This window comes from Sesamum indicum, linkage group LG9 (genome assembly GCF_000512975.1).
Source record: "Sesamum indicum cultivar Zhongzhi No. 13 linkage group LG9, S_indicum_v1.0, whole genome shotgun sequence".
In the NCBI taxonomy this organism is placed as follows: Eukaryota; Viridiplantae; Streptophyta; class Magnoliopsida; order Lamiales; family Pedaliaceae; genus Sesamum; species Sesamum indicum.
The window spans coordinates 2,418,311-2,443,788 of NC_026153.1; the positions used below are offsets into that span (position 1 = coordinate 2,418,311).

The window sequence follows — 25,478 nt, forward strand, 5'->3', positions numbered from 1 at the left end:
AGCTACCAAATTTCCGGACGTATCGTCGGTTATCAATCCGGTTAATTCCCCGCAAGCACGTCCGGGTTTCGATTACCTGCGCTCGAGTCCACGTGTCGCGACATTTTGCCCTTACTATTTTACTACTTTTCCAAGTCATTGGTATTGACGTAAGCGAGCTCGTGGCATTGCGCCCGCCTTGGGATTACGAAGAAACAATCCCCTACAGCAGGAGCAGTAAGAACGAAAGAATCTCGACAGTGAAAGTAGTACCGTGACTACAGTGATCTGACGTTTCTCCATCTTGACCTTTCAAATGTCAAACGTACAAGGCCGTGTAAGCAGGCATGTAAAGGAAGAAGGTTGGTTACGTTTTACTTTGGCAAAACCCAATATGAAGGACAGTGGTGTTCTGATTTGGGTGGGGGCCAACGAGGACATAAAAGTAAAAGTTGCGTGGGGTCCAGCAACTACAATTCTTAATTTTGATTTATGTTAACCAACCAGGGAAGTTTATTTTTATGGATTGAATAAATGATTGACCAAGCACCATTAAATAAACGTAAAAATATAATAAATTAATATTTTTTATTAAATATTTATTCAATTGAATAGAATATGTGATATAATTGAATTATATTATTATATTCTCAAAATTAAATAAATTATCAAACTTTATTCATTGCTTAACAAATATTATAGGTAAATTTTGAGAAATTAGACATCAAAGTAACTTTTGAGTGAAATTAGAATCCACAAGCTAATCCTCGACGGGATTGAACAGCTACTTAACATTTCATTCTTTCAAATTAATAATTAATTTGTATATTATATTGTTTAGCTAGTGAATTCATTAAATTTAATTTGTACTATTTGATTTAATATTTAATTGGAAATTTTAATAAATTTGAGTATATATAAATTAGTGATGGGTTGAGTATTTGAATTAAATATATCGTGGCTATTCAATAAATTACTTAATTTATTAGACATAGTTATTGTTATGATTGATTTATTTAATTTAATTGGATTTATTACCATATATTTAATTATATGTGCGGGTATTTAGGTACTGTTATTGTAGTGAGGAATTGATGAAAATTTATAGATTATCATGAAATTTTATTTGAGAAATATTTGAAAATGATATTTTTTTAAAAAAATTAATAATATAAAATACATTTTTTTTTTGAAATAATCTAATTCAAAATTGTCATTCAGAACAGAGTTATAAAGAAATAGATTATTATAATTGACAAACTTTATATAGGTTTAGGAAGATTAGATTGTCTAGTATTTAGAAGAAACGAAATGAGAACCTGAATTTTGATAGAAATGAAATATTAAAAGATTGGTGGAAAAACTTATAAATATACTATTCAGTATTTTGTTTACAATTTACAACAATTACGATATATAGATTCTATGCGTTATCGCTTATTATAGGACACGAAAATAAAATAGAGGACTGAACAACTCCCTATTTACCAATTCTTGTAACATCGATGTAAGTTTATTATATTATTTTTATGTAAGTTTATGATTCATGCTGAAACTAATCTATTTTGAATTGTATGGGTGATTGATTGTTTAGTTTTAATGATTAAATTGTGAAAATGAAATGAGAAAATGTATTGAAATATCCAGTTTGTTGAGTGATTTGTTGTTAGTTCTTACAAATGAATATATGTTGATGTGTAATTGCAAGTAACTAGTTGCTTTAAGAATTGTGATATGTGAAAATGAGGGAGTAGCGAAAATAAAATATAATTATTACGTAAACACCGTTTGATGATCTTGAATAGCATGTGTCAAAATGAGATGACAATAGCTACAATGCAAAGAAAGAGATTTGATGGGAAATGAAAAGAAAGAGCAATGACACGAAACGATATTGATGAGCCTGCATGGCGTGTCAAGATTCACTTAAACATTATTCGATGAATAGTGAAGTTGAATTGGTGGTGAAAAATACTTTACTACTTTTTTGTAAGCAGGTTAGGAAAAGAAGTTTGATTGATTGTTTTGTCACGAGATAATTATATTGTGAAATAAAATGATACGTGTTGAAATCAAATTGATTATATGTTCTTGATTTGTATGGCCTAAAACTATACTAGATGTACATGAATAAATGATGTATATTATTTACTTACTAAGTTGCAAGCTCATTCATCTACTTGTATTTTTCAGGAGTAGATCTTCCGGTGTCTACCAATTGAGGACTAGGTCAAACCCTTGCATTTTAGTTAGGTCGGCATAGTATGCAGTTTTCTCCTCACCCGTCAATAAAAATAAAAATCACATTTTGAAAATGTATAAATACGAATTAAAAATATGGTTAGCTTGTGAACTAATTATAATAATTTAATTTTTGGTGTTTGATATGTGTGTGTATATATATATAATATTGTGGACAAGAAGTTAATTGTGTTTGTTGTGACGAGAAGATTACGTATGTGTATTCCGCAAGAATTGAATTATATGCACATATATATATATATATATAAACAAGATTTATTTTAAGTGCGATATAAGAAAAATACAATTGCGGTGCCATTTTATGCTACATAAAATATTATATATTTAACTTCTCCAAAAATTATAGTCAAAAGTGAACACGTTACTTATATTCATTACTCTATCAATACTAATAGACATAAATTGAACCACTTATAATTATTTTTAACTCAATTTCAACAGTTATTCTAAAATTATTATACCACCTAAATCATTTCACTCCAAATAAAAGAGGGCTTGGTTGATTAGCAAAACATTCCCCAATCTTAAAGTTAAATGTCCCATCATTGAATTTGAAATTAATCTGTGTGACACATAATTGGTTAAAAATAACAAAATACAATTATTATTTTTCAAATATAATTTCATAAATTATATTGTAGTTTTTTAAAAATTATGTACATCAACCTCTGATACATGGCTGCGGCCGGAGAGAAAAACATAGCCAAGGAATATGGAGCGGCACTGAAATTGAAGAATAAGGATAAATTATAATAATGAATCGTAGGTCTATAAATGAGTAGAGTTCTATCCTATTCAAATTCAAATCCCAATAAATTAATTTAAATTCAAACTCTATGCAATTCATTAAACCTCATTTAAGATTATGGTAAGATTATGGTTTTCGACTAGATCCAGAGTTTGGGTTCGGCCAAATCCAGGACTCAATTTTTTTTATTTTTGTTTTTCTCTGATACATTTTTTCTACAAATCATATACTAATTATATTATTTTTTAATTTTTTTTCATAATTTATCAATAAATTCAAAACTATTGGAACCAAATCATAATTAACTCTTCTTTTTATAGAATTTTTTAAATAACATACCATTTATTATACTATTTACAAAAATATTATAAGATAAATAATATTACGATATTTCCAATTTTTTTAAATTTGTTCACTTGAATGAAGATCAATTATAAATAATAATTTAATTGAATAAAGAATAAATAAATATATTTTTTGAATCCAAATTAGGTACATACATCATGATTATAGATAAGTAGAGACTCAACTCAAACCCAATATATATTTTATTAGTGGATCTAATTTTAAATTTGAGTTTGGATCTAATAATATTCTCAAGATCTGAACTTCAGAATTAATCCATGAGTTAAGAATCTACCCTTACCTTGAAATCACGAAAATATATTAATTTAACACCCGACTCCTTTAACATATCTACGAAACTTGCAGCATGAAACATAAAACCAAGCAAATGTCTTGACAGCATGGATAATTATATTATAGAGTAATTGAAGCAAGGATGCAGACACAAAACTCCCGAGCCGCCCAGCATAAACTGAAGCACCTCAAACACAAAACGCAAAATTAAAATTTAACTCAGGCCACAGTGCTGTAAATCACGCCACCGCCTGTCAAGTACCCAGTTCTGGGATCTAATACCCAACAGACAAGGTAGAAATCTACAACATAAGGAAAATAGCTGAGCTAATACAACACAAATTATGCAAATGAAGTTTGTATGACACATTCTGTTGTAATAAACTTCACAAACACCAGCAGGTATTGAAAGAACATGCACCATTCACTTGGCGCCCTTCTTGGCTGCAGCCTTGGTGACCTTGGCACCACTTGGGTCTTTCTTCTCCACACTCTTGATCACACCAACAGCAACTGTCTGACGCATGTCCCGAACAGCAAATCGACCAAGAGGTGGGTACTCGGAGAAAGTCTCCACCACCATGGGCTTGGTGGGAATCATCTTAACAAATCCAGCATCACCATTCTTCAAGAATTTAGGCTCCTTCTCAAGCTCCTTACCAGACCGCCTGTCAATCTTGGTCACAAGTTCAGCAAACTTAACAGCAATGTGGGATGTGTGACAGTCGAGCACCGGGGCATATCCATTTCCAATCTGACCAGGGTGATTCATGATGATGACCTGGGAGGTGAAGTTGGCAGCTTCCTTAGCAGGATCATCCTTAGAGTTGGAGGCAACATAACCACGCTTGAGATCCTTAACAGCAACATTCTTCACATTGAACCCAACGTTGTCACCAGGAAGAGCTTCTTGCATGGATTCATGGTGCATCTCAACCGACTTAACTTCAGTGGTCAATCCAGATGGGCCAAAGGTAACAACCATACCAGGCTTTAGAATACCAGTCTCCACACGACCAACAGGGACAGTACCAATACCACCAATCTTGTACACATCCTGAAGTGGGAGACGCAAAGGCTTGTCCGAGGGCCTCTTGGGCTCCTGAATCAAGTCAAGAGCCTCAAGGAGAGTTGGGCCCTTGTACCAATCAAGATTGGTGGATCTTTCAATCATGTTGTCCCCCTCAAAACCAGAGATGGGGACAAATGGAATTTTATCGGGGTTGTATCCGACCTTCTTGAGGTAGGAAGACACTTCTTTCACAATTTCATCATACCTAGCCTTGGAGTATTTGGGAGTGGTGGCATCCATCTGCAGAACATTAATAGCATTATGTTAGATGTGGCTAAAATAGTAATACTAGGTAATTTAAGCTTACAGGTTGTGTCCTACCTTGTTGCAGCAACAAATCATTTGCTTGACACCAAGAGTGAAGGCAAGCAATGCATGCTCACGGGTCTGACCATCCTTAGAGATACCAGCTTCAAAACCACCAGTCGTGGAATCAATGATGAGAACAGCACAGTCAGCCTGTGAGGTTCCCGTAATCATGTTCTTGATAAAGTCACGATGTCCAGGAGCATCAATGACAGTGCAGTAGTACTTGGTGGTCTCAAACTTCCACAAGGCAATATCAATTGTGATACCACGCTCACGCTCAGCCTTGAGCTTGTCCAGCACCCAGGCGTACTTGAATGACCTCTTGTTCATCTCAGCAGCCTCCTTCTCGAACCTTTCAATGACACGCTTGTCAATACCACCAAGCTTGTAGATCAAGTGACCAGTGGTGGTTGACTTCCCAGAGTCGACATGGCCAATGACCACAATGTTAATGTGAACCTTCTCCTTACCCATGATTTACTTTGAAAAGAATGCTGCATTAAAATATTCTTTGTCAAACTACTGTTGTTGCAGAAGATATCAAAACCATCTAATATAATTAAAAGATATTACAAGACAAATTTCGTAACAAAACTTCTGCAAGATGAAGAATAAATTTCAAAATTCAAATAAATTATCGTCAAATTTGATTTATTGTACAGTAAACAGTCAGAAGTTTATCAATCAAATATTATACATTATTATTGATTTCCAAGATAGAAAAAAAATTAAACAATTAGCTCAGATCCATATAACTGTCTCAGCTCAAACAAAGAAGAGACTCATGCAACAAGGCAAAACATACACGCATCCAGGAGATGACATCGTTTACACAGAGAATAACAATATTTTCGGCAATACCTCATAATTCCTTGCGCACATTGTTGATAATAAACACCAGATCAAATAGAAGGAGTTTTTGTTATAAAGTTGAGATCTATAATGTAAAACATATCTGGTTCGATTAAACATATATCCTTCATTCATCAACAATAAATTACCAATCAATACCCAAAAAGAACATCGGAAAATCAGATTAATATACAAACAAACTTTTATGCACATACATAAATTCATTCCAAAGATAACTGAATATATATATAAACACGGATAAATTTATATATACACACATACACACGTACAGAAAGAAGAAATGAAACTGACCTTGGAGATAAGAATAACAACTTAAGCAGAGAGCTCCCTCACCGGCGCAAAATTAGACAGGGTGAGTGTTTGATATGGGCTGTGAATGAGAGAAAACGAAGAAATCGCTATTTATAGGTGAGTGTTTAAGAAATGAGGTGCATTAGGGTTTTGTTTGGGTCGTCCGATCAAACCAGATCCGACGGATAGAAGTAGAGAAAGACTCCGAACCAGCCACGGGAATTCCCATTTGTTGCTCTCTAGTGCGCCTTGCTTTACCTAATTTTTGCCCGCAGCTTCTAATTGCATTATTGTCCTCAAATGTTTGGTCCATGTCCCATTTCAAGGTGTACATCGGTCGGGTCAGGATCAATACGAACCAATTCCAAAAAACTCGAATTTCTGAATCCCGGCCTAGCTTAGTTCGAATTAGGCCCAATCTATTTCTATTTATTTATAAAATTTGAGGTCCTTTTCGAATTATTACTTTAATTTATGATTAGTTTTATAAATAAATAAATAATAAATTAAATCAAATAAAAATTTATAATAAAAAAAATACAGTTAAAACTTCGTAACTTAAATAATTATATGACTCGCAAGTTTATAATAATAAATGTATATAATAACAAGCAAAAAAAAAACTTAAAATACATTTTTAAAAAAAATAAACAAAGAGTATTAATGAACTAATGTACTAAAAGTTTAAAATTAAAAAAAATGAGATAAAATTTTTAGAGGTTTAAAAATTTTAAAAATCTATTAGAATAGTCAATTTTAAAAAATAGAATAAAAATTAAGTGTTATGCATTATTAAAAAAATAAGCTCTAGTTGGGTCAACCCACGAGCCCAAACCAAAGCCACGATCGGTTCAAAGTCAGGTGATCTTGAGCCATGAGTTGTCAATCCCAAGTATTAGAACTTAGAAGCGGCCCAGAACCAACTTGGTTTTAAAGGGGTTTGAGCCGCACCAGTCCTTATTTATTAGGTCAATATGGTCCTAGGCCGGGCCAATCCAATCCAGCCCACTATGTATCTTAAGTACCACTTATTAATTGTTTTCAGCTTTTTGCCCCTAGCCTAGTTTTATTTTATGATTGCATAATTAATTATAAGATAATTAATCATAATTTAATGAGTTGACTATACTTAATTATCTTAAAAATATAAATTATATTTTTCTTTCAAACAAAATTAAAATTATACTTACACCTCTTTAGAGAATTCTTTGTTTGCTATTGTTCCTCTTTCATTATGATTTGAACAAGAACTGCAGATGTTAGTAAAATATCATATAAAATTCTAATTTTATCTCTAATTTTTTAGTCTCGTAAACTCTTACAAAGGTAAATGTTATATATATATAAAGTAAAAAGTATGGAACTATAATAAAATATCATAATTGAATAAAAAGTATTAATTGATTAAAGTAAATTTTATCTGTCTTTATTATTTTACATTGTTCACTAACGTATTCGATAGAAAGTAAAATATATCACTTTGTCAATATTCAACAATTAGATCCAACACATGTTAAGTTGTGAAGATTGATTTGAAAAGGAAAAGGATAACCTGATTCAACTTAGAAATCCCAAGTTGAGTTGGAGAAGGATAACCCGATTCAAAGTTGAGTTGGAGAAGGATAACCCGATTCAACTTAAAAATCCCAAGTTGAGTTGGAAAAAGGATAATTCATGGTTATATATATACTACTCTTATTTGCATTGTTTTGTTGAGTAGAGTAGAATAGAGTAGAGAGAAAAGAAAGAGTTGAGAGGGTGAGTGTTGTCTTTCACGTGTGGTGAAGACTTGCATACAAGTGTGTGTGTTGTACTCCTCAATTTTTCTCCTCTTTGAGTATTTTCTCCTGGCTTGGTATCGCCGCCAGACGTAGGATTTATATCCAAACTGGGTTAACAAATTCGTGTGTCTTTTATCGTCTTCATATTCCACCTGTTATCCATCTTAACCCGATCCATTTCCTAACAACACAAAAATTGCTAATGCTTTTAAATATAAAGTCAATATACCTAATACACAAAATTTGGTTAAAAAAACAAATAATAGTGTCAAATTATTTATTAATATAAATTCACAACTTTTAAAACTATAATGACCAATCGGTATATCAAGAGTTCCCAAAAATAGGTAAATTAATAAAAAAACAAATGCTTATTTGGGGAGAGAGAACTGTTCCAACTAATTCAAATAAAATTTTAAACAAGTCAACCACAGTTTATCTCTATCTAATTCATTCGGTACCATGTTTTTTCTTATTTGATAATTTATCTAATTCATTTGGTGCAGGTTTACTAAACATTAGGATTCTACGAGTCACACCCTTATATCAGCATGATCTTATATTGTTTGCCGTCATCCGCTTGCATTGACCATAGTTCCAATCAAATTTCTATAATTTGAACCAGAAAAAATTTGCGCTTTTGTTTCGCTTGCCCTCGTTCAAAGTACAAGAAAAAGCAGCAGTGGTGACAAAACCTTGGAGGTTACGCAAGTTCACTACAATTATAATTACTCGCAAGGAAACACCACAAAACTCTCGAGCCGCCCAGTACAAACTGGAGCACCTCAAAACACATAGTACATGAAAACAAGAAGAAAATTCAACACAATACTCCAGGCCGTAAATTCTGCCACCGCCTATCGAGTACCCAACTCTGAGATTGATCACCCGATAAAGACGGTATCAAACGGCACAAGTAAAATAACCAACCTAATAAAGTACTAATGATGTAAAGAAAGTTCTCATGACAAATTTTATTAAGACAAAGTTCCCTTGCACCAGAACCAGATCCCAGAACCTTCACCATTCACTTGGCACCCTTCTTTGCTGCAGCCTTGGTGACCTTGGCACCACTTGGGTCTTTCTTCTCCACATTCTTGATCACACCAACAGCAACTGTCTGACGCATGTCACGAACAGCAAAACGACCAAGAGGTGGGTACTCGGAGAAAGTCTCCACCACCATGGGCTTGGTGGGAACCATCTTAACAAGACCAGCATCTCCATTCTTCAAGAACTTGGGCTCCTTCTCAAGCTCCTTACCAGACCGCCTGTCAATCTTGGTCACAAGTTCAGCAAACTTAACAGCAATGTGGGAAGTGTGACAATCAAGCACCGGGGCATATCCATTTCCAATCTGACCAGGGTGATTCATGATGATGACCTGGGAGGTGAAGTTGGCAGCTTCCTTGGCAGGATCATCTTTAGAGTTAGAGGCAACATAACCACGCTTGAGATCCTTAACAGCGACGTTCTTCACGTTGAACCCAACATTGTCACCAGGAAGAGCCTCTTGCATGGCTTCGTGGTGCATCTCAACTGACTTAACTTCAGTGGTCAAACCAGAGGGACCGAAGGTCACAACCATACCAGGCTTGAGGATACCAGTCTCAACACGACCAACAGGGACAGTACCAATACCACCGATCTTGTACACATCCTGAAGTGGGAGACGCAGAGGCTTGTCTGAGGGCCTCTTGGGCTCCTGGATCATGTCGAGAGCCTCAAGGAGAGTTGGGCCCTTGTACCAATCCAGGTTGGTGGATCTCTCAATCATGTTGTCTCCCTCAAAACCGGAAATGGGGACAAATGGTATCTTCTCAGGATTGTATCCAACCTTCTTGAGGTATGAAGAAACTTCCTTCACAATTTCATCATACCTTGCCTTAGAGTATTTTGGTGTGGTGGCATCCATCTGCAAAATGTAGTAAATCATAAAATTAGGCATAAAGTCATGTACTAAATTATCATACTATATCTAATAAAATTAATTGTACAAGTCATCTTACCTTGTTGCAGCAACAGATCATTTGCTTGACACCAAGAGTGAAGGCAAGCAATGCATGCTCACGGGTCTGACCATCCTTAGAGATACCAGCTTCAAAACCACCAGTCGTGGAATCAATGATGAGAACAGCACAGTCAGCCTGTGAGGTTCCCGTAATCATGTTCTTGATAAAGTCACGATGTCCAGGAGCATCAATGACAGTGCAGTAGTACTTGGTGGTCTCAAACTTCCACAAGGCAATATCAATTGTGATACCACGCTCACGCTCAGCCTTCAGCTTGTCCAGCACCCAGGCGTACTTGAATGACCTCTTGTTCATCTCAGCAGCCTCCTTCTCAAACCTTTCAATGACACGTTTGTCAATACCACCAAGCTTGTAGATCAAGTGACCAGTGGTGGTTGACTTCCCAGAGTCGACATGGCCAATGACCACAATGTTAATGTGAACCTTCTCCTTACCCATAGTGAATTTCTACAAGCTGCAAATTCAGAAAGTAAAAGAAATACCAAATTTTCAGTGAGTAATGAACTAAAGAAAAAGTTCGGACATAAGCATCCAGTGAATGCAAATCAGAACAAAACTGAGGAACAAAGGATTCCCACACACAAAAGATAATGAACATGCAAATCTATCATGCATCATAAAAGTCAAAGGCAATTACGCGCACAATAAACGTGTTTTTCTTTTCTTTTCTTTTTTTTTTTCGGTGCGGTCTTTCCACTAAGTTCACCATCGAGTCCTAGATCTATGGATTTAGAATACATTTCCAGATAAACTATACTAATAATGACAATATTCAACCACTTCAACTGTGAAACCATTTAAACAATCAAGTAATAACAGACAAAGACAAATAATCCTCTTCAAGCACACCACATGAATGAATACATCATCAACCACAAAAAAATCCCTCCAAAACCGTACAAAATTTCGTTCCCAAAATCACTTCAACAAACAAATCATAAGAAAAATCGCAACACTTGAATCGATATAGAGAATTAACAACTCATTAGATTCACCGGATCTAAACAGACACGAGCCTACAATTACAGTCAGATCACTTCAAAAACCAACAATTCTATAACCTAACAGAAAGGAAACCAACTTCTTCCACAATCTCAAACTCAACTCGAGCATCAAACCATCATATACACAGATAATTAGTAAACCGAAAGACAAAATTAATACAACAAGAGAGAAACCCAGAAGCGACCTAACCTGGTAGACAGATACTAGACCAGGGAAATAGCGAGACTTCGCTTGCAACTCGGAGCAAGAGAAGCGAAATGCGGAGAGGGAGAGGCAGTGAGGGTTCCACGGCCTATATATACCCACCAGACAGTCGAGAACTAGGGCTTCTTTTTCTGTGAGATGTTTCCAGGAAAATTACCAAATTGCCCTTGTACTCTCTTCTAGTATCCGGACATCATGGCGGCTTTGTATCAAAATTGTGACGACATTCTCTTATGTCTTTACTTACCACTCTTTTGTCTTTTTACATTTATTTTCCTTATTTACTTTTATTATTTTGCAAAATACAATATATTATAAATTTCTACTCAAATTTATAGTACAGATAAATTTATATTAATATTTAATAAAATATAATTTAAAATTAAAATAATATTTAAAATACTTAAATTTAAATTTATCCTTTAAATTTCATTAATCTAAATCAAATCAATTTAAATACGACTATATATGCATCGAGCTTTTACTTGCTCTAAAAATATATCAGAGTTCTTCATAATTACGACTATATTAATTTTATAATTATACTTGTAAAGTTTCAAGATTTTAGTTTTCAAATTTGAAGTAAATACTATTGATTTTAGTCAAAATAAAATATCATTATCGAATATTATATGTGACACATGTTTAATATGTATATATTTGAATCCATTTTCATAATTTATTTTGTAATTATGACTCATAAAGTATTAAAATTTTATCATTTATTTGTATGATAATAATAGATACTTATATAACTTTGTTATAACTTTTAAATTTAAAGTAGTATATATTTTTGGGTGAATAACAATTTATCCTCTTGTGATATTGAAAATAAGCACATTATCCCCTTATGAAAAAAATATAATAATTTACCCCCCTGTATTTCTTAAAATGAAGCAATTTGCCTCCATATATAAGGAGGTAAATTGCTTCATTTTAAGAATCATATGGAGTAAATTGTTGTATTTTAAAAAATTCAGAAAGATAAATCGTTGTTTGTTTTTTCATAAGAGGTAATTTGCTGTTTTCAATATCACAAGGGGGTTGATTGCATTTTTTCCATATATTTTTATTAAAATAAAATATTATTTGTGATACGTATATAATATATATGTACTTTCAACGTACAAATATTATTTATCAAGTCTAAAATATATAAGAGATATGAGAATATTATTCAATTATTATCTTATATATATATATGCAGGAATTACATGAGAATAATTTTACATTGAGGAAAATAAAATTTAAAATGACACTCGTGGGCAGAATGCTAATGATCCAATCGTTATTTTATTTAATTTTTTTATTGTAAAAACAATTGTGATACAGGTGGATGGTGGGCCCCGTGCCCTGTAAGGAGAACTGAACCGGCCGACCAAGATTGACCTGATTAAGCTAACTGAACTTTTTGGGCTTCATTTTAGTTTCTTCACATAAGTACAAAATCACCCCACGAATATTTTCAAACAATATATGTTTAATCTTGCTATAGTTATTGTGTAAATTCTAGAACACATCTTGCTCGTCTTGGTGGATTATTATCAAAGTAATCCACCTATTTATACAAGTCAAATTCAATGAGTTTTTGTGATGCACCAAAGAAAAATTATAGAAGAGAGCATTTGTGTGGTGATCAACTGGCTCGTACTTACACTTGTATTTGAGTTATTATTCCAAAATGTATTTGAGTAACTACAAATTCTATTTCATATAGAATATATCCTATACGAATCCTTATTACATTATATATCGATGAGATTCCAAACTCTATTAGATAAAATTATTCAAATGAGTCATTATACCAATATAAAGTTAGGAAATTAAAAACTTTATTAGATAAAATTATTCAAATGTGCCATTGTACCAATATAAAGTTAGGAGATTTCAATTGATTCGATTTTTCGATTAATTAAAAATTGAATATGCCCAAAATGACGTATCAAATATCGAATTCGAATTAGTCAGTTCGATTCGATTATAGCCGAATTTTTTTTAATTTGATTTGATTCGATTAATCTAATTTAAAATAAAATAAATTTAATTGACTTTTGAGCACTGGATAGATTTACCCAACTGAAAGTTTAAAAATAGAAATTGGAGAGAATTGGAAGTGGTGTATATTTTATGAAAAAAGATCCATACGTAGAGATATCTCAAATGCCTTTTCTTTGACTTAATTATTATCTCATCTGTTATTTCTCTTCATATTAATTAAATTATATAGTTGTTATTATTGTAATATGGATTCCAAAATCGCGGTGCAATAAATTCTATGTAGCCATAAACGAATATAATACAGAAAATAATTTAAAATCATCAATTGAATATTAAAATGTAAAAATTGGGTACCATTTGTAAATAATTGGATACTAAATATTACACAAATGTTGGAATACCAATGTAAATTTTACTATAAGATTGAATAGTTTCATGTATAAAAAATAAAATGAAGGTTTCTCTTCAGTTTATTATTTTCCCAAACCAAAGTTACTGAAAATATAATAATAAAATACTTGAGTTTAATATATATATGATTTATTGAAAATTTTAATTGGATTCTACATATATACAATGAAGTTGAGTTGATCCAGAAACGAGTCTGGGAATTTCATCAAACACCTGTTACCGTTGCCTACAACCCGTCCATCTTACTAATTTCAGCCCCTCCCACTCCAGCGCCGTCCTCGGCAACAACCAGGGGCCCTCGTTTCCTACGACCGGCTGTAGAGCTTCACTCCAATCAAAGGAATAGCATACTTGAGAACCTCCTTCAGACTTCATCATCTATGTGAAAATCCACCTTGTTCTTAACATGTTCGCTATACCCAGAAATCAACTTCAACACCATTACTGCAATAAGAACCCTATCTATAGTGGTTTCTACTTAGCCGTATCACAGACTCACGTTTCTACCTCAACCACAGCCCAAAGGCACTCAAATTCAGCCTGTTCTTCCAATTCCACAACAGCCCTCTTTCGGTTTCTCGGCAAAGAACCCAGAAATGCAATCTTTTGTAGACACTCGATGGTTGCTTTGTATTCTTCAAGAACGTATAGAGGGCCCATATCAAGATCTTTGAGAAGGAGAATCAGCAAAAGGGCCAAAGCTGCGGCGAAACCTGTTTTAGATCAAACACTTTTTCAAAGAGCTACATCCCAGCTTCCGCCTAGATTCACACATGAAGAGCTTCACAATGTAATAGCTTTACAAGACGATCCCTTAGTTTGTTTGGAGCTTTTCAATTGGGCTTCCCAACAGCACAGGTTTAGGCACAATGTGCTGACATATCACATTACTATCAAGAAACTTGGTGCCGCTAAAATGTACAAGGAGATGGATGACGTTGTGAATCAGGTGCTAGCTGTTCCTTCTGTTGCTTCTGAGGCTCTTTATAATACCATGATATATTATTTTACTGAAGCTAGGAAATTGATTAGGGCTGTTAATATATATAACCAAATGAGGAGTTCTAGGAAATTGGATTGCAGGCCGTCGATAAGAACTTATAACATACTATTTGCGGCACTTCTGAGTCGGGGAAAGAATTCATATGTTAATCACGTGTACATGGAGACTGTAAGATGCTTGTTCAAGCAAATGGTTGATGATGGTGTCGAGCCTGATATTTTCTGCTTGAATTCTATGATCAAAGGATATGTGCTTTCGCTTCATGTGAATGATGCCCTAAGAATTTTTCATCAGATGGGAACGGTTTATAATTGCCAGCCCAACTCCTATTCATATGATTATTTGATCCATGGGCTGTGTGCCCAAGGCCGAACAAGAAATGCAAGAGAGCTTTGTGATAGAATGAAGAGAAGTGGATTTGTGCCAAGCAGCAAATCGTATAACTCACTTGTGAACTCTTTGGCTCTTGAAGGGGAGATAGATGAAGCAGTGAAGTTCTTGTGGGAGATGGCTGAAAACCAAAGATTAGCTGACTTCATCACATATCGCACCGTGCTGGATGAAATTTCCCGGCAAAAGAGGATTGGAGATGCTTTGAGGTTGCTGGAGGTGTTTCAAGAGAAGAACCTTGTTGATCGGCATATGTACGGAAAGCTTTTGTATGAACTGGAAGATACTTCTAGGGGTCCTAACATCAGAAGTTGATTCAGGTATTAAGAAATGGTTTTGTCGAAAGAACAAATTCCCCCCCATCCCCATTAAAAACAAATGAACGGGGGAAGATGCATTTGAAGTATTAGATGAGGAGATGTCTGATTCAAAATCCAATTTGTTGTCGTTCGCAAGTCATTTTTAAGTCATAGTGGTATCCAAAAATTGTTTCAACAATGCATGGTTCTTGTTTCCAAATGGTCTACGTTGCTGCAGGTATTTGGTTTGTGTACCCTATGCATATTGCTGCTGGTATTCTGCGGATATTATGATCCAATAATTATGTTCTTTGTTTGTTGCTGAAAATAAACACATCTATGTCTTTCCTTCTGGGAAACCAGATTTTGTAATAACGTATCCGTTCTCTGTCAATACATGCCTTCTCAATACTATCAAATGACTAAAATTGAGTAGGTTGTGTTGCTAAGTCTCCATTTCACCAGAATGTGACCCTTTTACTTATTCTTCTTTCCTTTTTTTTGGGTGTTGCGGGGGGGGGGGGGGGGGGGTTGGGGGGGGGGGGGGTATGAGTGTGTGGAAATCCTGTCTCATGTCTCACGCCAATATATCTTCTTTTGATGATTGCATACTGATAATTTTATAATTGCAGCATAACAAACAGGAAGACTTGAGAGTTTGCGTGCGTCGGTTTTGCATATTCATAAGCAGTGGCAGGATCTCAACTCTGTCAATATCAACAGGATCCAGAACGGTAATTTCCCAGCATTATGGCTTTTTCCTTTTTTTTCAATGTATTTTGCTTTCACAAAATTTTTTATGCATCTAAAATGATTTCTTTGTTGTTAGGAAGTCTAGGAGAATTCATTGGTCTTCTCATCGAGCCTACAGTTTTTATTGATTTTCACACAAAGTATTAATGATGGATAGGATCATAAAAAGTTTAATGGCTTTTCTGCAGATTGCATCCATCAAGAATTTATCAGTGTAACAGATTAATAGGCATTCATATGAGTAATTGTATGCCAGGAAGGGGAAAAACTGAAGAAAATTTATCACATTTCTTTTGCAATAGATCAGCTGGAAATTTTTAACAGCATGCTAACTTCCTTTGGTGGAATCGAATACTATGTGGAACTCTATTCTGTAGTAGAAGGTACACGCCCACAGCGACAGGGAATGAGATACTTTGTAGAAAGTAAAGCATGAGTTGTGAATGTTGATGTTGAAATCATAGCATGTCATGTCAAATATCTTCCCTTGATGAAATTTATTCTCAGTTGCTCTTTATGTTGTACTCATTCAGATTTTTCTTCAAATCTTCAGCTTCTCCTAGTTCTAAACTGGAAAAATAAAACTTAGCCAATGGGAAGTAAATATCAATAAAAAGAAATCCACATTATTCAAATACATCTGTTTCAAACGGCATTGAATTATCCTATTTTTGCAGTGTACCATATCCATACCTGACAATGATAACAAACACAATAGAAAAAGTAAAAAAACAATGCTTTTGCAATCTTCTATACTTTTCAACAAAGCACTTGATCTAAATTGCCCCCCCCCCCCTGCGCGCGCACTTTGAGGTGGTGTCTTTTGTCTCATGTTGCTTGTAAAAGATATCTGCCTTTTCTGTTATATAATTGTAAAGGTCAGAGGCAGGGAAGAAGAAAACCGAGGGAAAGGTAAATTAGTGTGCTTTTTTAATTGGACACTTATGTTTACAGTGGCAACTTTTGTTTGCTTACAGTGGCGGAAATAAAGGTTCTACATACCCAGAGCTGATTGTTGTCCTTGCCATGTTGATAAATAGTTGCAGCACCTTAGGCAGAGCAGATGATTTGAAGAAGCCAAATATTTTCATAGAGGACACTGATTCAAAATCTGTAGAAGGAGATCTTGCTAGCAAATGACAAATCTGCATTGGTTCACTTCTTGCTGGATTTCATTCCTTTGGAGAGATTTTCAGTGACAATGCTTATGTGATAGTCAAATAATGTTTCATTTGACTTGTTAATATTTTCTTGATGTCTTATGGCAAAGGTATTACTACTTTAGCTTGTAATCTTACAATCGATTTTTTTTTTTTTTTAAGTTGTGTTTGTCATAATTGGCATAATTTTGTACCGTCTTATTCTGTAAGAGGTAACATAGCACCCATACACTTAAAAATGAGGTGTTTAATTTCTTAAAAATAAGCAAATTACTGTGCAATTCAGTTGTTGTACACAAGTTGTTACTATCCATTTTGCACCCAACTAAATTTGCTATTTGTTTTTTTAGTCGAAACAACATTACTAAGTGTTTCAATTCTTGTATAACTATTTGTTTGAGAATTTTTTCTACAATATTGTGATTTTGAATATTTTATAATCAAACATTTGGTTTTCAGGATGCTGCCTTGAAAGATAATTGTTTCCAACAATTTTCACTCAAATGTGGAAGCATGAAAATTCATACAATATGGTTGAGAGAACAAGAAGCTTGGGAGAAAAATCTGTGTATATTGAATTAAGTAACAGAGTACATCTTCCTCCTGGCTTAAATACACGCGGCAATTAAGAAGAAAAGAACCGCCATAACAAACTAACCCAAATGCCAGTTGGAGCAAACAGCAGCTGACCAGGAAAGACAAAACGCTAGCCACTAAAAACGTACTGTGTGAACTGCCTTCATCCAAACTATGTAATCCCAGTGAATGATGCCTGATACGTGAGCTCTGTTCCTGAGAACCATGATCTCCAACAAAATGAGCTGATATGGGAGCTTCTGCTTGTGATCTGCTTATCTGACATGTATTTTATAACTACAGACGTTCATGGAATGCGATATAAACCATTCTTTGTGTATTTGCAGGTTCACAATTAGACTAAACACAGCTAGAGGGTCTTGAGCATTTCCGCAGTTCTGTGGTATCGTTTTTGCCCACTCCTAAAAGAAATTAAATAATTTTGTAACCTAAATATATTAGTTAGACATCAAAATACTTGAAAGTATTTTAGTAGAAATAAGAATTTGTAAGTTTTTAAAATTAAATACACAATTTTGTTTCTAAATGTAACTAGCTATATCATTTCTAAATAAATATAATATAAGAATATAATTCCGTGAATATTATTATAAACTAGTATGATTCCATGTTTATCAAATGGGGAAACAGGTCATAAAGCAGGTTTGGGTTCAGAAGGAAACCAAGATAAGCAAATAAAAGAAACTAGTTTGCCGCATCATTGTAAACTTAATAGAATCCATTCAAATATAATTTAACATAACATGTACCAATGCCGTAAATCTCGCCACCGCCTATCAAGTACCCAATTCTGAGAATGGCTACCCAACATAGAAGGCAGAAAAATACAGCATGGCAAGCAATTTAACAGTCTCAATAGAGCATTCGAAAAGAAAATAAAGTTTCTAAGACACAAATTAAGAATATAAAATTTTCTGTAGCCATGAGCAGAGCCAAGCAGCAGCAAAATTCACTTGGCACCCTTCTTCGCTGCAGCCTTGGTAACCTTAGCACCACTTGGGTCTTTCTTCTCAACATTCTTGATCACACCGACGGCAACTGTCTGACGCATGTCACGAACAGCAAAACGACCAAGAGGTGGGTACTCGGAGAAAGTCTCCACCACCATGGGCTTGGTGGGAACCATCTTAACAAGACCAGCATCTCCATTCTTCAAGAACTTGGGCTCCTTCTCAAGCTCCTTACCAGACCGCCTGTCAATCTTGGTCACAAGTTCAGCAAACTTAACAGCAATGTGGGAAGTGTGACAATCAAGCACCGGGGCATATCCATTTCCAATCTGACCAGGGTGATTCATGATGATGACCTGGGAGGTGAAGTTGGCAGCTTCCTTGGCAGGATCATCTTTAGAGTTAGAGGCAACATAACCACGCTTGAGATCCTTAACAGCGACGTTCTTCACGTTGAATCCAACATTGTCACCAGGAAGAGCCTCTTGCATGGCTTCGTGGTGCATCTCAACTGACTTAACTTCAGTGGTCAAACCAGAGGGACCGAAGGTCACAACCATACCAGGCTTGAGGATACCAGTCTCAACACGACCAACAGGGACAGTACCAATACCACCAATCTTGTACACATCCTGAAGTGGGAGTCGCAGTGGCTTGTCTGAGGGCCTCTTGGGCTCCTGGATCATGTCGAGAGCCTCAAGGAGAGTTGGGCCCTTGTACCAATCCAGGTTGGTGGATCTCTCAATCATGTTGTCTCCCTCAAAACCAGAAATGGGGACAAATGGAATCTTTTCAGGATTGTATCCAACCTTCTTGAGGTAGGAAGACACTTCCTTCACAATTTCATCATACCTGGCCTTGGAGTATTTTGGCGTCGTGGCATCCATCTACATAATACAGATAACAATATGTTAGACCTGGCTAAGTCAATATTAAATAGCATAGTAAAACTAAGATACTTAAGCATATAGGTTATCCACCTTGTTGCAACAGCAAATCATTTGCTTGACACCAAGGGTGAAGGCAAGCAATGCATGCTCACGGGTCTGACCATCCTTAGAGATACCAGCTTCAAAACCACCAGTCGTGGAATCAATGATGAGAACAGCACAGTCAGCCTGTGAGGTTCCCGTAATCATGTTCTTGATAAAGTCACGATGTCAGGAGCATCAAATGACAGTGCAGTAGTACTTGGTGGTCTCAAACTTCCACAAGGCAATATCAATTGTGATACCACGCTCACGCTCAGCCTTGAGCTTGTCCAGCACCCAGGCGTACTTGAATGACCTCTTGTTCATCTCAGCAGCCTCCTTCTCGAACCTTTCAATGACACGCTTGTCAATACCACCAAGCTTGTAGATCAAGTGACCTGTGGTGGTCGACTTTCCAGAGTCGACATGGCCAATGACCACAATGTTGATGTGAACCTTTTCCTTGCCCATTATAAAACCTTAAAAACTGCAATCAGTGAAAATAACAAGGTTATGCATACATGATAGATTAATCAGGTGGTTATCTAATCTTTATCAGATGGTACAGACTAAAATAATTTCTTAAAGAATTCTACAGGTAATTCCACTCATGCTGTGTCACGAAATCAACGTTTTGGAATAAGAATCGACATCAACTACAATCCACTAAATCAAAATTGCTCATGCTAGTAAAACCAAGAGCTATCATCAAAATGAAAATATTGCACAGTATTCGCAAAGATACGCCAGAAAACAAACAGAGCTCCTTCCACCATACAGATATACAAAACTTAAACAGATCAGCTCGATCCAACCGGCTATATAAGCAAAAAGAAACATCCACATCCATGCAGACAAAGCCAACATAAGACATGTAGACACACGAAGAATCAGAACACTCACATCGAAACCTACACACAAGAAGCCCGGAATACACATTAAAACAGAACCGATCACAATTCTTTGCAATCGATATAAACAACAGAGTGAAACCAGATCCAGACAAAACACATCCAGTACAAACTTGTAAAAAATCCACAAAGCATACCACAACACAGAAAATAAAAGGTACGAAAGAACAAATGAGAAAACATCTGACCTGAAGAAAGACTTGCAATAGAAAGAGAGAGCGAAACAGCCTCCGCTTAAAACCCTAGCCGCAGGAAACAATACTCAGAAGCGAAGACGCAGCAAGGCTGTCTGAGGGGTTCTATGGGTTTATAATGAGAGCTAGGGCTTGCGCTGGGAGATCTTTTGGAATGCAGGTTTACCAAATTGGCCTTGGATCCTTTTCCAAATACACCTCCACTTAAGTACGGCGTGTCCAAGTCGGTGCTGGCATGATGTAGAGAATCCTAGGAGGGTATTTCCGGTATCCAATTTCAGACCTATTCTTTTTGTTAATTATTATTATTATTACCACTTTAATTTCTATGTGTGTCTTCTACTTTTTGGGTATCGTATAAAGGAATATTTTACAAAAAAAATATATAATATGATAATTAATTCATTAATTATTTGGATTTTCAATAAGTACATATTGGTCATCGTTAACATACAACTAATGCTCTTGATTTTTTAAAATCATAAATTCAAACAACATAATTATTCTTTTTAACAGTATTTATTTCACAATTAATTATGTAATTGTCCAGCCAAATTGAGACATTTAATGATGGTTTTGTATCAATTTCATTTGATTATATTAAAAATAAAAAGTTTATTTTTAAATTTGGATCTTATTTTGCATTTAAAACCATAATTTATAAACTTATTTAAGAATTTAATCAGTATATACCATTATTCGTCATTTATAAATTTATTACGCTTCAAACCACATCATAATTAATCAAACATGCAATCATATATACCACAAATACAATCAACGTAAGCAATGAACAAAATATTATTCATCTTAATATAATCTCATCCAAATCACTTATTTATAAAACTCGTCATTAGGGTATTGTAACTCACCTATACTCGTTTTATTTAATTTATTGAGTTGAACAGTATGTGATTTTTACCGTCTCATTAGATGAAATGTGAGATAAATAAATTTTATATCGAAATAAATAATTTGTTGGATTGAAAAAAATATAAAGTGAATTTTTATTTACATGGTGAGAACACTTTTAGATAAAAATATGAATTTTACAAATTGCCTTAACAATTATATTTTTAAAATTTTTCGTGCTTATAAATTTTACCATCCATAGAGTTTTTGGATTAATACATAAAATTTTTAAATATATCTTAGAATTTATAAAATATCATAAATTATTTAAGGATAAATTAAAAAGTACAATAGTAAATGCTTATAAACTGGGTAAAAAAATACGAGTTTCTAACTTATTTTTAGTTTGAATTTTAATACATCAAAATGATAAAGCTTACATATGACGAAAAAGTGGATTGAACAAAATAATTTTACTTCATCTTGCATTATAGTGCTCTTGCAAACGTAAGCACCAACGTAGGAACCGTGAGCAAATAAAGGTAAGAAAATGAAAGCTTACCTGAGTAAGCAACTCATCTCCACCGAAAAAGTCAACATCGACGGGATTGGCGGTTTTGCAGAACCCACCACGGAATGCACACAATTTCTCCCTTCTTTATATACGCGATCGGATTCCTCTCTTTCTGCATCATTCTTGCACTGAAATTCTCAAACCTAACTGAAACCAGCGAGTTCTCCAACGACGCCACGACAATGGCGACTGAGAAGAAGGGGATTAAAGAGACCTTCTACATCTCGCACGGCTCACCGACACTTTCTATAGATGATTCCCTCCCTGCCCGCCACTTCCTCAAATCGTTCCGGCAGAAGGTGTTGACGGAGAAGCCCAAAGCCATTCTCATCATTTCGGGCCACTGGGAGACTTCCGAGCCCGCGGTCAACGCAGTTTCGGGTCCCTGCGAGACTATCTACGACTTCTACGGGTTCCCCGACGTTATGTACAAGCTCAAGTACTCGGCTCCGGGAGCCCCGGAATTGGCGACCAGAGTCAAGGAATTGCTGTTGAAATCGGGGTTCGGGAGCGTGCACGTCGACAAGAAACGAGGGCTGGATCACGGGGCGTGGGTGCCGCTCATGCTGATGTACCCGGAGGCCGACATCCCCGTGTGCCAGCTCTCCGTCCAGACCCACAAGGACGCCGCCCACCATTACCGTTTGGGGAAGGCGTTGGCATTGTTGAAGGACGAGGGCGTTTTGATAATCGGTTCTGGCGCTGCTACCCACAACTTGAGGATGATTAACCGACAGAACGGCGATTCGGTCGCTCCCTGGGCTTACGAGTTCGATAATTGGATCAAGGAGGCGCTGCTGGAAGGCAGATATGAGGATGTGAACGATTATGAAGAGAAAGCGCCGTACGCGCGGGTGGCGCACCCAAGACCCGACCATTTCTACCCGCTCCATGTGGCGATGGGCGCCGCCGGGGAGAATACTAGAGGTGAGGTGGTCCACCATAGCTGGAGCTATGGGACGCTTTCTTATGCGTCATACAAGTTCTCGGATAAGGCTGAGTACTGAATAGAAATCTGGAGTTTTGATTTCTGATTGATTTAGTATGCAGATACAATGCTTTCCTGTACATGAAGTTCTGTTCTGCTCACGTTGTGTTTGACATATGTACTGAATGAGTTAATTCTTTTTCGAAGAGTGCAACACCGATCGTTCAATGTATACTTCCAGCCAAAGACTTGAGGAAAATTTACTTTTCAAACGATTTTTAGGACTGAAAATCATAAGTCCATCCGAAAAATAGGTTATGCTTATTACGGAACTTGTTGAAGAAATGAAACATAAAGAATCATTTGATTATAGGTTGAATTGATCATGAGAATAAGAACAAGAACTAAGAATTAAGCGTGCCACAGAGGTGGAATCCTTCTCAATGGAACCGTGTAGTGTAGAAGACATGTGGTTTTGTGAAAGGCTTAGGAAGAATGGCTAGCGCCCAGTTAAAATGGCACAGTAACGGTACGTTGGTGAAAGCTATTTTGATATCTCGAAAGATGAATGTGATGACAGTGTTTGAAGAACGAACTGAGGTGAATCAAGAAAATATAGATGACACTGTTTCATCTCCATTTCTCGTCTCAGCTGATCGTAAATGCAACAGCATCCCGAATGACAACTGTGATGTCTTTGATGGTTCCCGGGCAAAAAACAACCATGTATGTAAAACACCAAACTAGACATGTATGAGCATTACTTCGACAGTGTGTATTCTGCTGAGCCCTTAGAATTGGAATTGGTATACTTCCTCAACAAAGTGAGCACAGTATCATCATCAATTACCCTCGACTTCTGATCAGTTTTGGGACAAAGGAATGACATTCCTCAGCGGATGAAACGCTGACACAGTGTGGATGAGGCATGAGCCCCTCCTGTTATATGAAGTACTTTAGCAGATTTTCAATGACATTTTTGTTTTTTGAGAAGGCAGGGGAGAATTAGTATGTGTAGATGCTGCATTTCAAAATATGTAGATGATAAAATATGCATAATTAAATAAAGGGAGAGAGGGTCCCTTGCAGAATTAGTATGTGACACATATTTATTCTTTGTGCAGAGGCGAATAGAGAAGCTCGAGGGGACATTCGGGGTGTGGCAGTGGCTCGAAATGCACCGAGGGTCTCCCATTTAGTCTTTGCTCATGACACGCTCATCTTCTGCCAAGCATCGATTGGAGTTATGAGAACAGTTCGGCATATACTGAAACTGTATGGAGTTGCTTCTGGCCAGCTAATTAATTTTGACAAATCTTCGGTCTTTTTTCAGTCGTAAAATTCTAGTTGAAGAGCGCAAAGAACTGGCACGTATCCTAGGAGTCCAAATTAACATAAGCCCTTCAAAGTACCTCATTCTCCCATTTCTGGTGGGGAGAAATAAATGTGTGGGGGGTTGGAAGGAAAAGCTTTTGTCACAAGGAGGTAAGGATATTCTTCTTAAGTCTATTATTCAAGCTTTTGTCCCCTCCTATTGCATGAGCGTGCAAGCTTCTAATTACTCTGTTTAAAGAAATCGAAAGTATATCGGCTAACTTCTTTGGAATGACCCCTTCAAGAATAAGATTCACTGGGTGGCTTGGGGAGAAATGAGCTGGAGTAAGAAGGACGGCGGAATGGGATTTCGAAATCTCCAAGGATTCAATTTAGCGATGCTGGCTAAACAAGGTTGGAGGATTCTAAAACATTCAGACCAACTGATCAGCAGAATATTCCGAACAATGTACTTCACATTGGGAGAGTTCTTGAGCGTGAGACGGGGTCTCCAATATGTCGTTCACATGGAGAAGCATTCTTGAGTCTCGTAAAGTTATTAAGGCGGGGTGAGATGGAGAATCAACAATGGTCAGCGAGTGCATGTGTGTGATGATCCTTGGTTTCCAAGGCACCATACATTTCTTCCTATTACTCATCGAAACCCTTTCCTACAGCATGTTTGGGTTTAAGATCTTATGAGCTCTTCACAAGATAGTTGGAATTATGAGTTGGTGGGTTTTCTCTTTTATCCTGAAGATGCTGAAATTATTAAATCTATTCCGGTCGGAGGTTGCCCTCCTGTCCATCAAGCCTTCGTCAGCTAACAAAGCGGAACAGAGTAATAAATCTGATAGCAGTTGGTCGTTCATTTGGAAGGCGAAGGTACCACATAAAGCTAGAATTTTTGCATGGCGTTTTTGTCATAACGCTTTTCATGCAAACACTTCTGGAGAGGCACTAGCTATTCGTCTTGC

At 35.9% G+C, this 25,478-nt stretch overlaps 4 protein-coding genes and 1 pseudogene across 5 annotated transcripts; 2 read left to right on the top strand and 3 right to left on the bottom strand.

Moving 5' to 3' along the window:
• Positions 3,710-6,331, bottom strand: LOC110011244 (elongation factor 1-alpha). Its single transcript, XM_011091040.2, has 3 exons — positions 6,174-6,331; positions 5,022-5,503; positions 3,710-4,940 (listed from the first exon to the last, which is right to left on the bottom strand). Exons 2-3 carry the CDS (start codon positions 5,481-5,483, stop codon positions 4,053-4,055), a joined length of 1,350 nt encoding a protein of 449 aa, XP_011089342.1. The 5' UTR covers positions 5,484-5,503; positions 6,174-6,331; the 3' UTR covers positions 3,710-4,052.
• On the bottom strand, positions 8,607-11,335 carry LOC105170321 (elongation factor 1-alpha). The gene is made up of 3 exons (XM_011091037.2): positions 11,182-11,335; positions 9,964-10,441; positions 8,607-9,869 (listed from the first exon to the last, which is right to left on the bottom strand). The coding sequence occupies exons 2-3, from the start codon at positions 10,423-10,425 to the stop codon at positions 8,982-8,984; spliced, it is 1,350 nt and encodes a 449-aa protein (XP_011089339.1). The 5' UTR covers positions 10,426-10,441; positions 11,182-11,335; the 3' UTR covers positions 8,607-8,981.
• On the top strand, positions 13,782-18,591 carry LOC105170322 (pentatricopeptide repeat-containing protein At2g27800, mitochondrial). The gene is made up of 3 exons (XM_011091041.2): positions 13,782-15,318; positions 15,930-16,031; positions 17,028-18,591. The coding sequence occupies exon 1, from the start codon at positions 14,012-14,014 to the stop codon at positions 15,311-15,313; it is 1,302 nt and encodes a 433-aa protein (XP_011089343.1). The 5' UTR covers positions 13,782-14,011; the 3' UTR covers positions 15,314-15,318; positions 15,930-16,031; positions 17,028-18,591.
• LOC105170323 lies at positions 18,508-20,982 on the bottom strand (annotated as a pseudogene). Its single transcript, XR_848484.2, has 3 exons — positions 20,828-20,982; positions 19,738-20,215; positions 18,508-19,644 (listed from the first exon to the last, which is right to left on the bottom strand). The product of XR_848484.2 is annotated as an elongation factor 1-alpha-like (transcript).
• On the top strand, positions 22,265-23,498 carry LOC105170324 (4,5-DOPA dioxygenase extradiol). Its single transcript, XM_011091043.2, has one exon. It carries the CDS (start codon positions 22,322-22,324, stop codon positions 23,264-23,266), a length of 945 nt encoding a protein of 314 aa, XP_011089345.1. The 5' UTR covers positions 22,265-22,321; the 3' UTR covers positions 23,267-23,498.

Excerpts from the sequence above, each read along its gene's own strand:
- LOC105170321 (XM_011091037.2), bottom strand. The coding sequence starts at position 10,425 with ATGGGTAAGGAGAAGGTTCACATTAACATTGTGGTCATTGGCCATGTC. Across the intron at positions 9,870-9,963 it reads TGATCTGTTGCTGCAACAAG|ATGGATGCCACCACACCAAA; the intron begins GTAAGATGACTT and ends TACATTTTGCAG.
- LOC105170324 (XM_011091043.2), top strand. The coding sequence starts at position 22,322 with ATGCACACAATTTCTCCCTTCTTTATATACGCGATCGGATTCCTCTCT.
- LOC105170322 (XM_011091041.2), top strand. The coding sequence starts at position 14,012 with ATGTTCGCTATACCCAGAAATCAACTTCAACACCATTACTGCAATAAG.
- LOC110011244 (XM_011091040.2), bottom strand. The coding sequence starts at position 5,483 with ATGGGTAAGGAGAAGGTTCACATTAACATTGTGGTCATTGGCCATGTC. Across the intron at positions 4,941-5,021 it reads TGATTTGTTGCTGCAACAAG|ATGGATGCCACCACTCCCAA; the intron begins GTAGGACACAAC and ends AATGTTCTGCAG.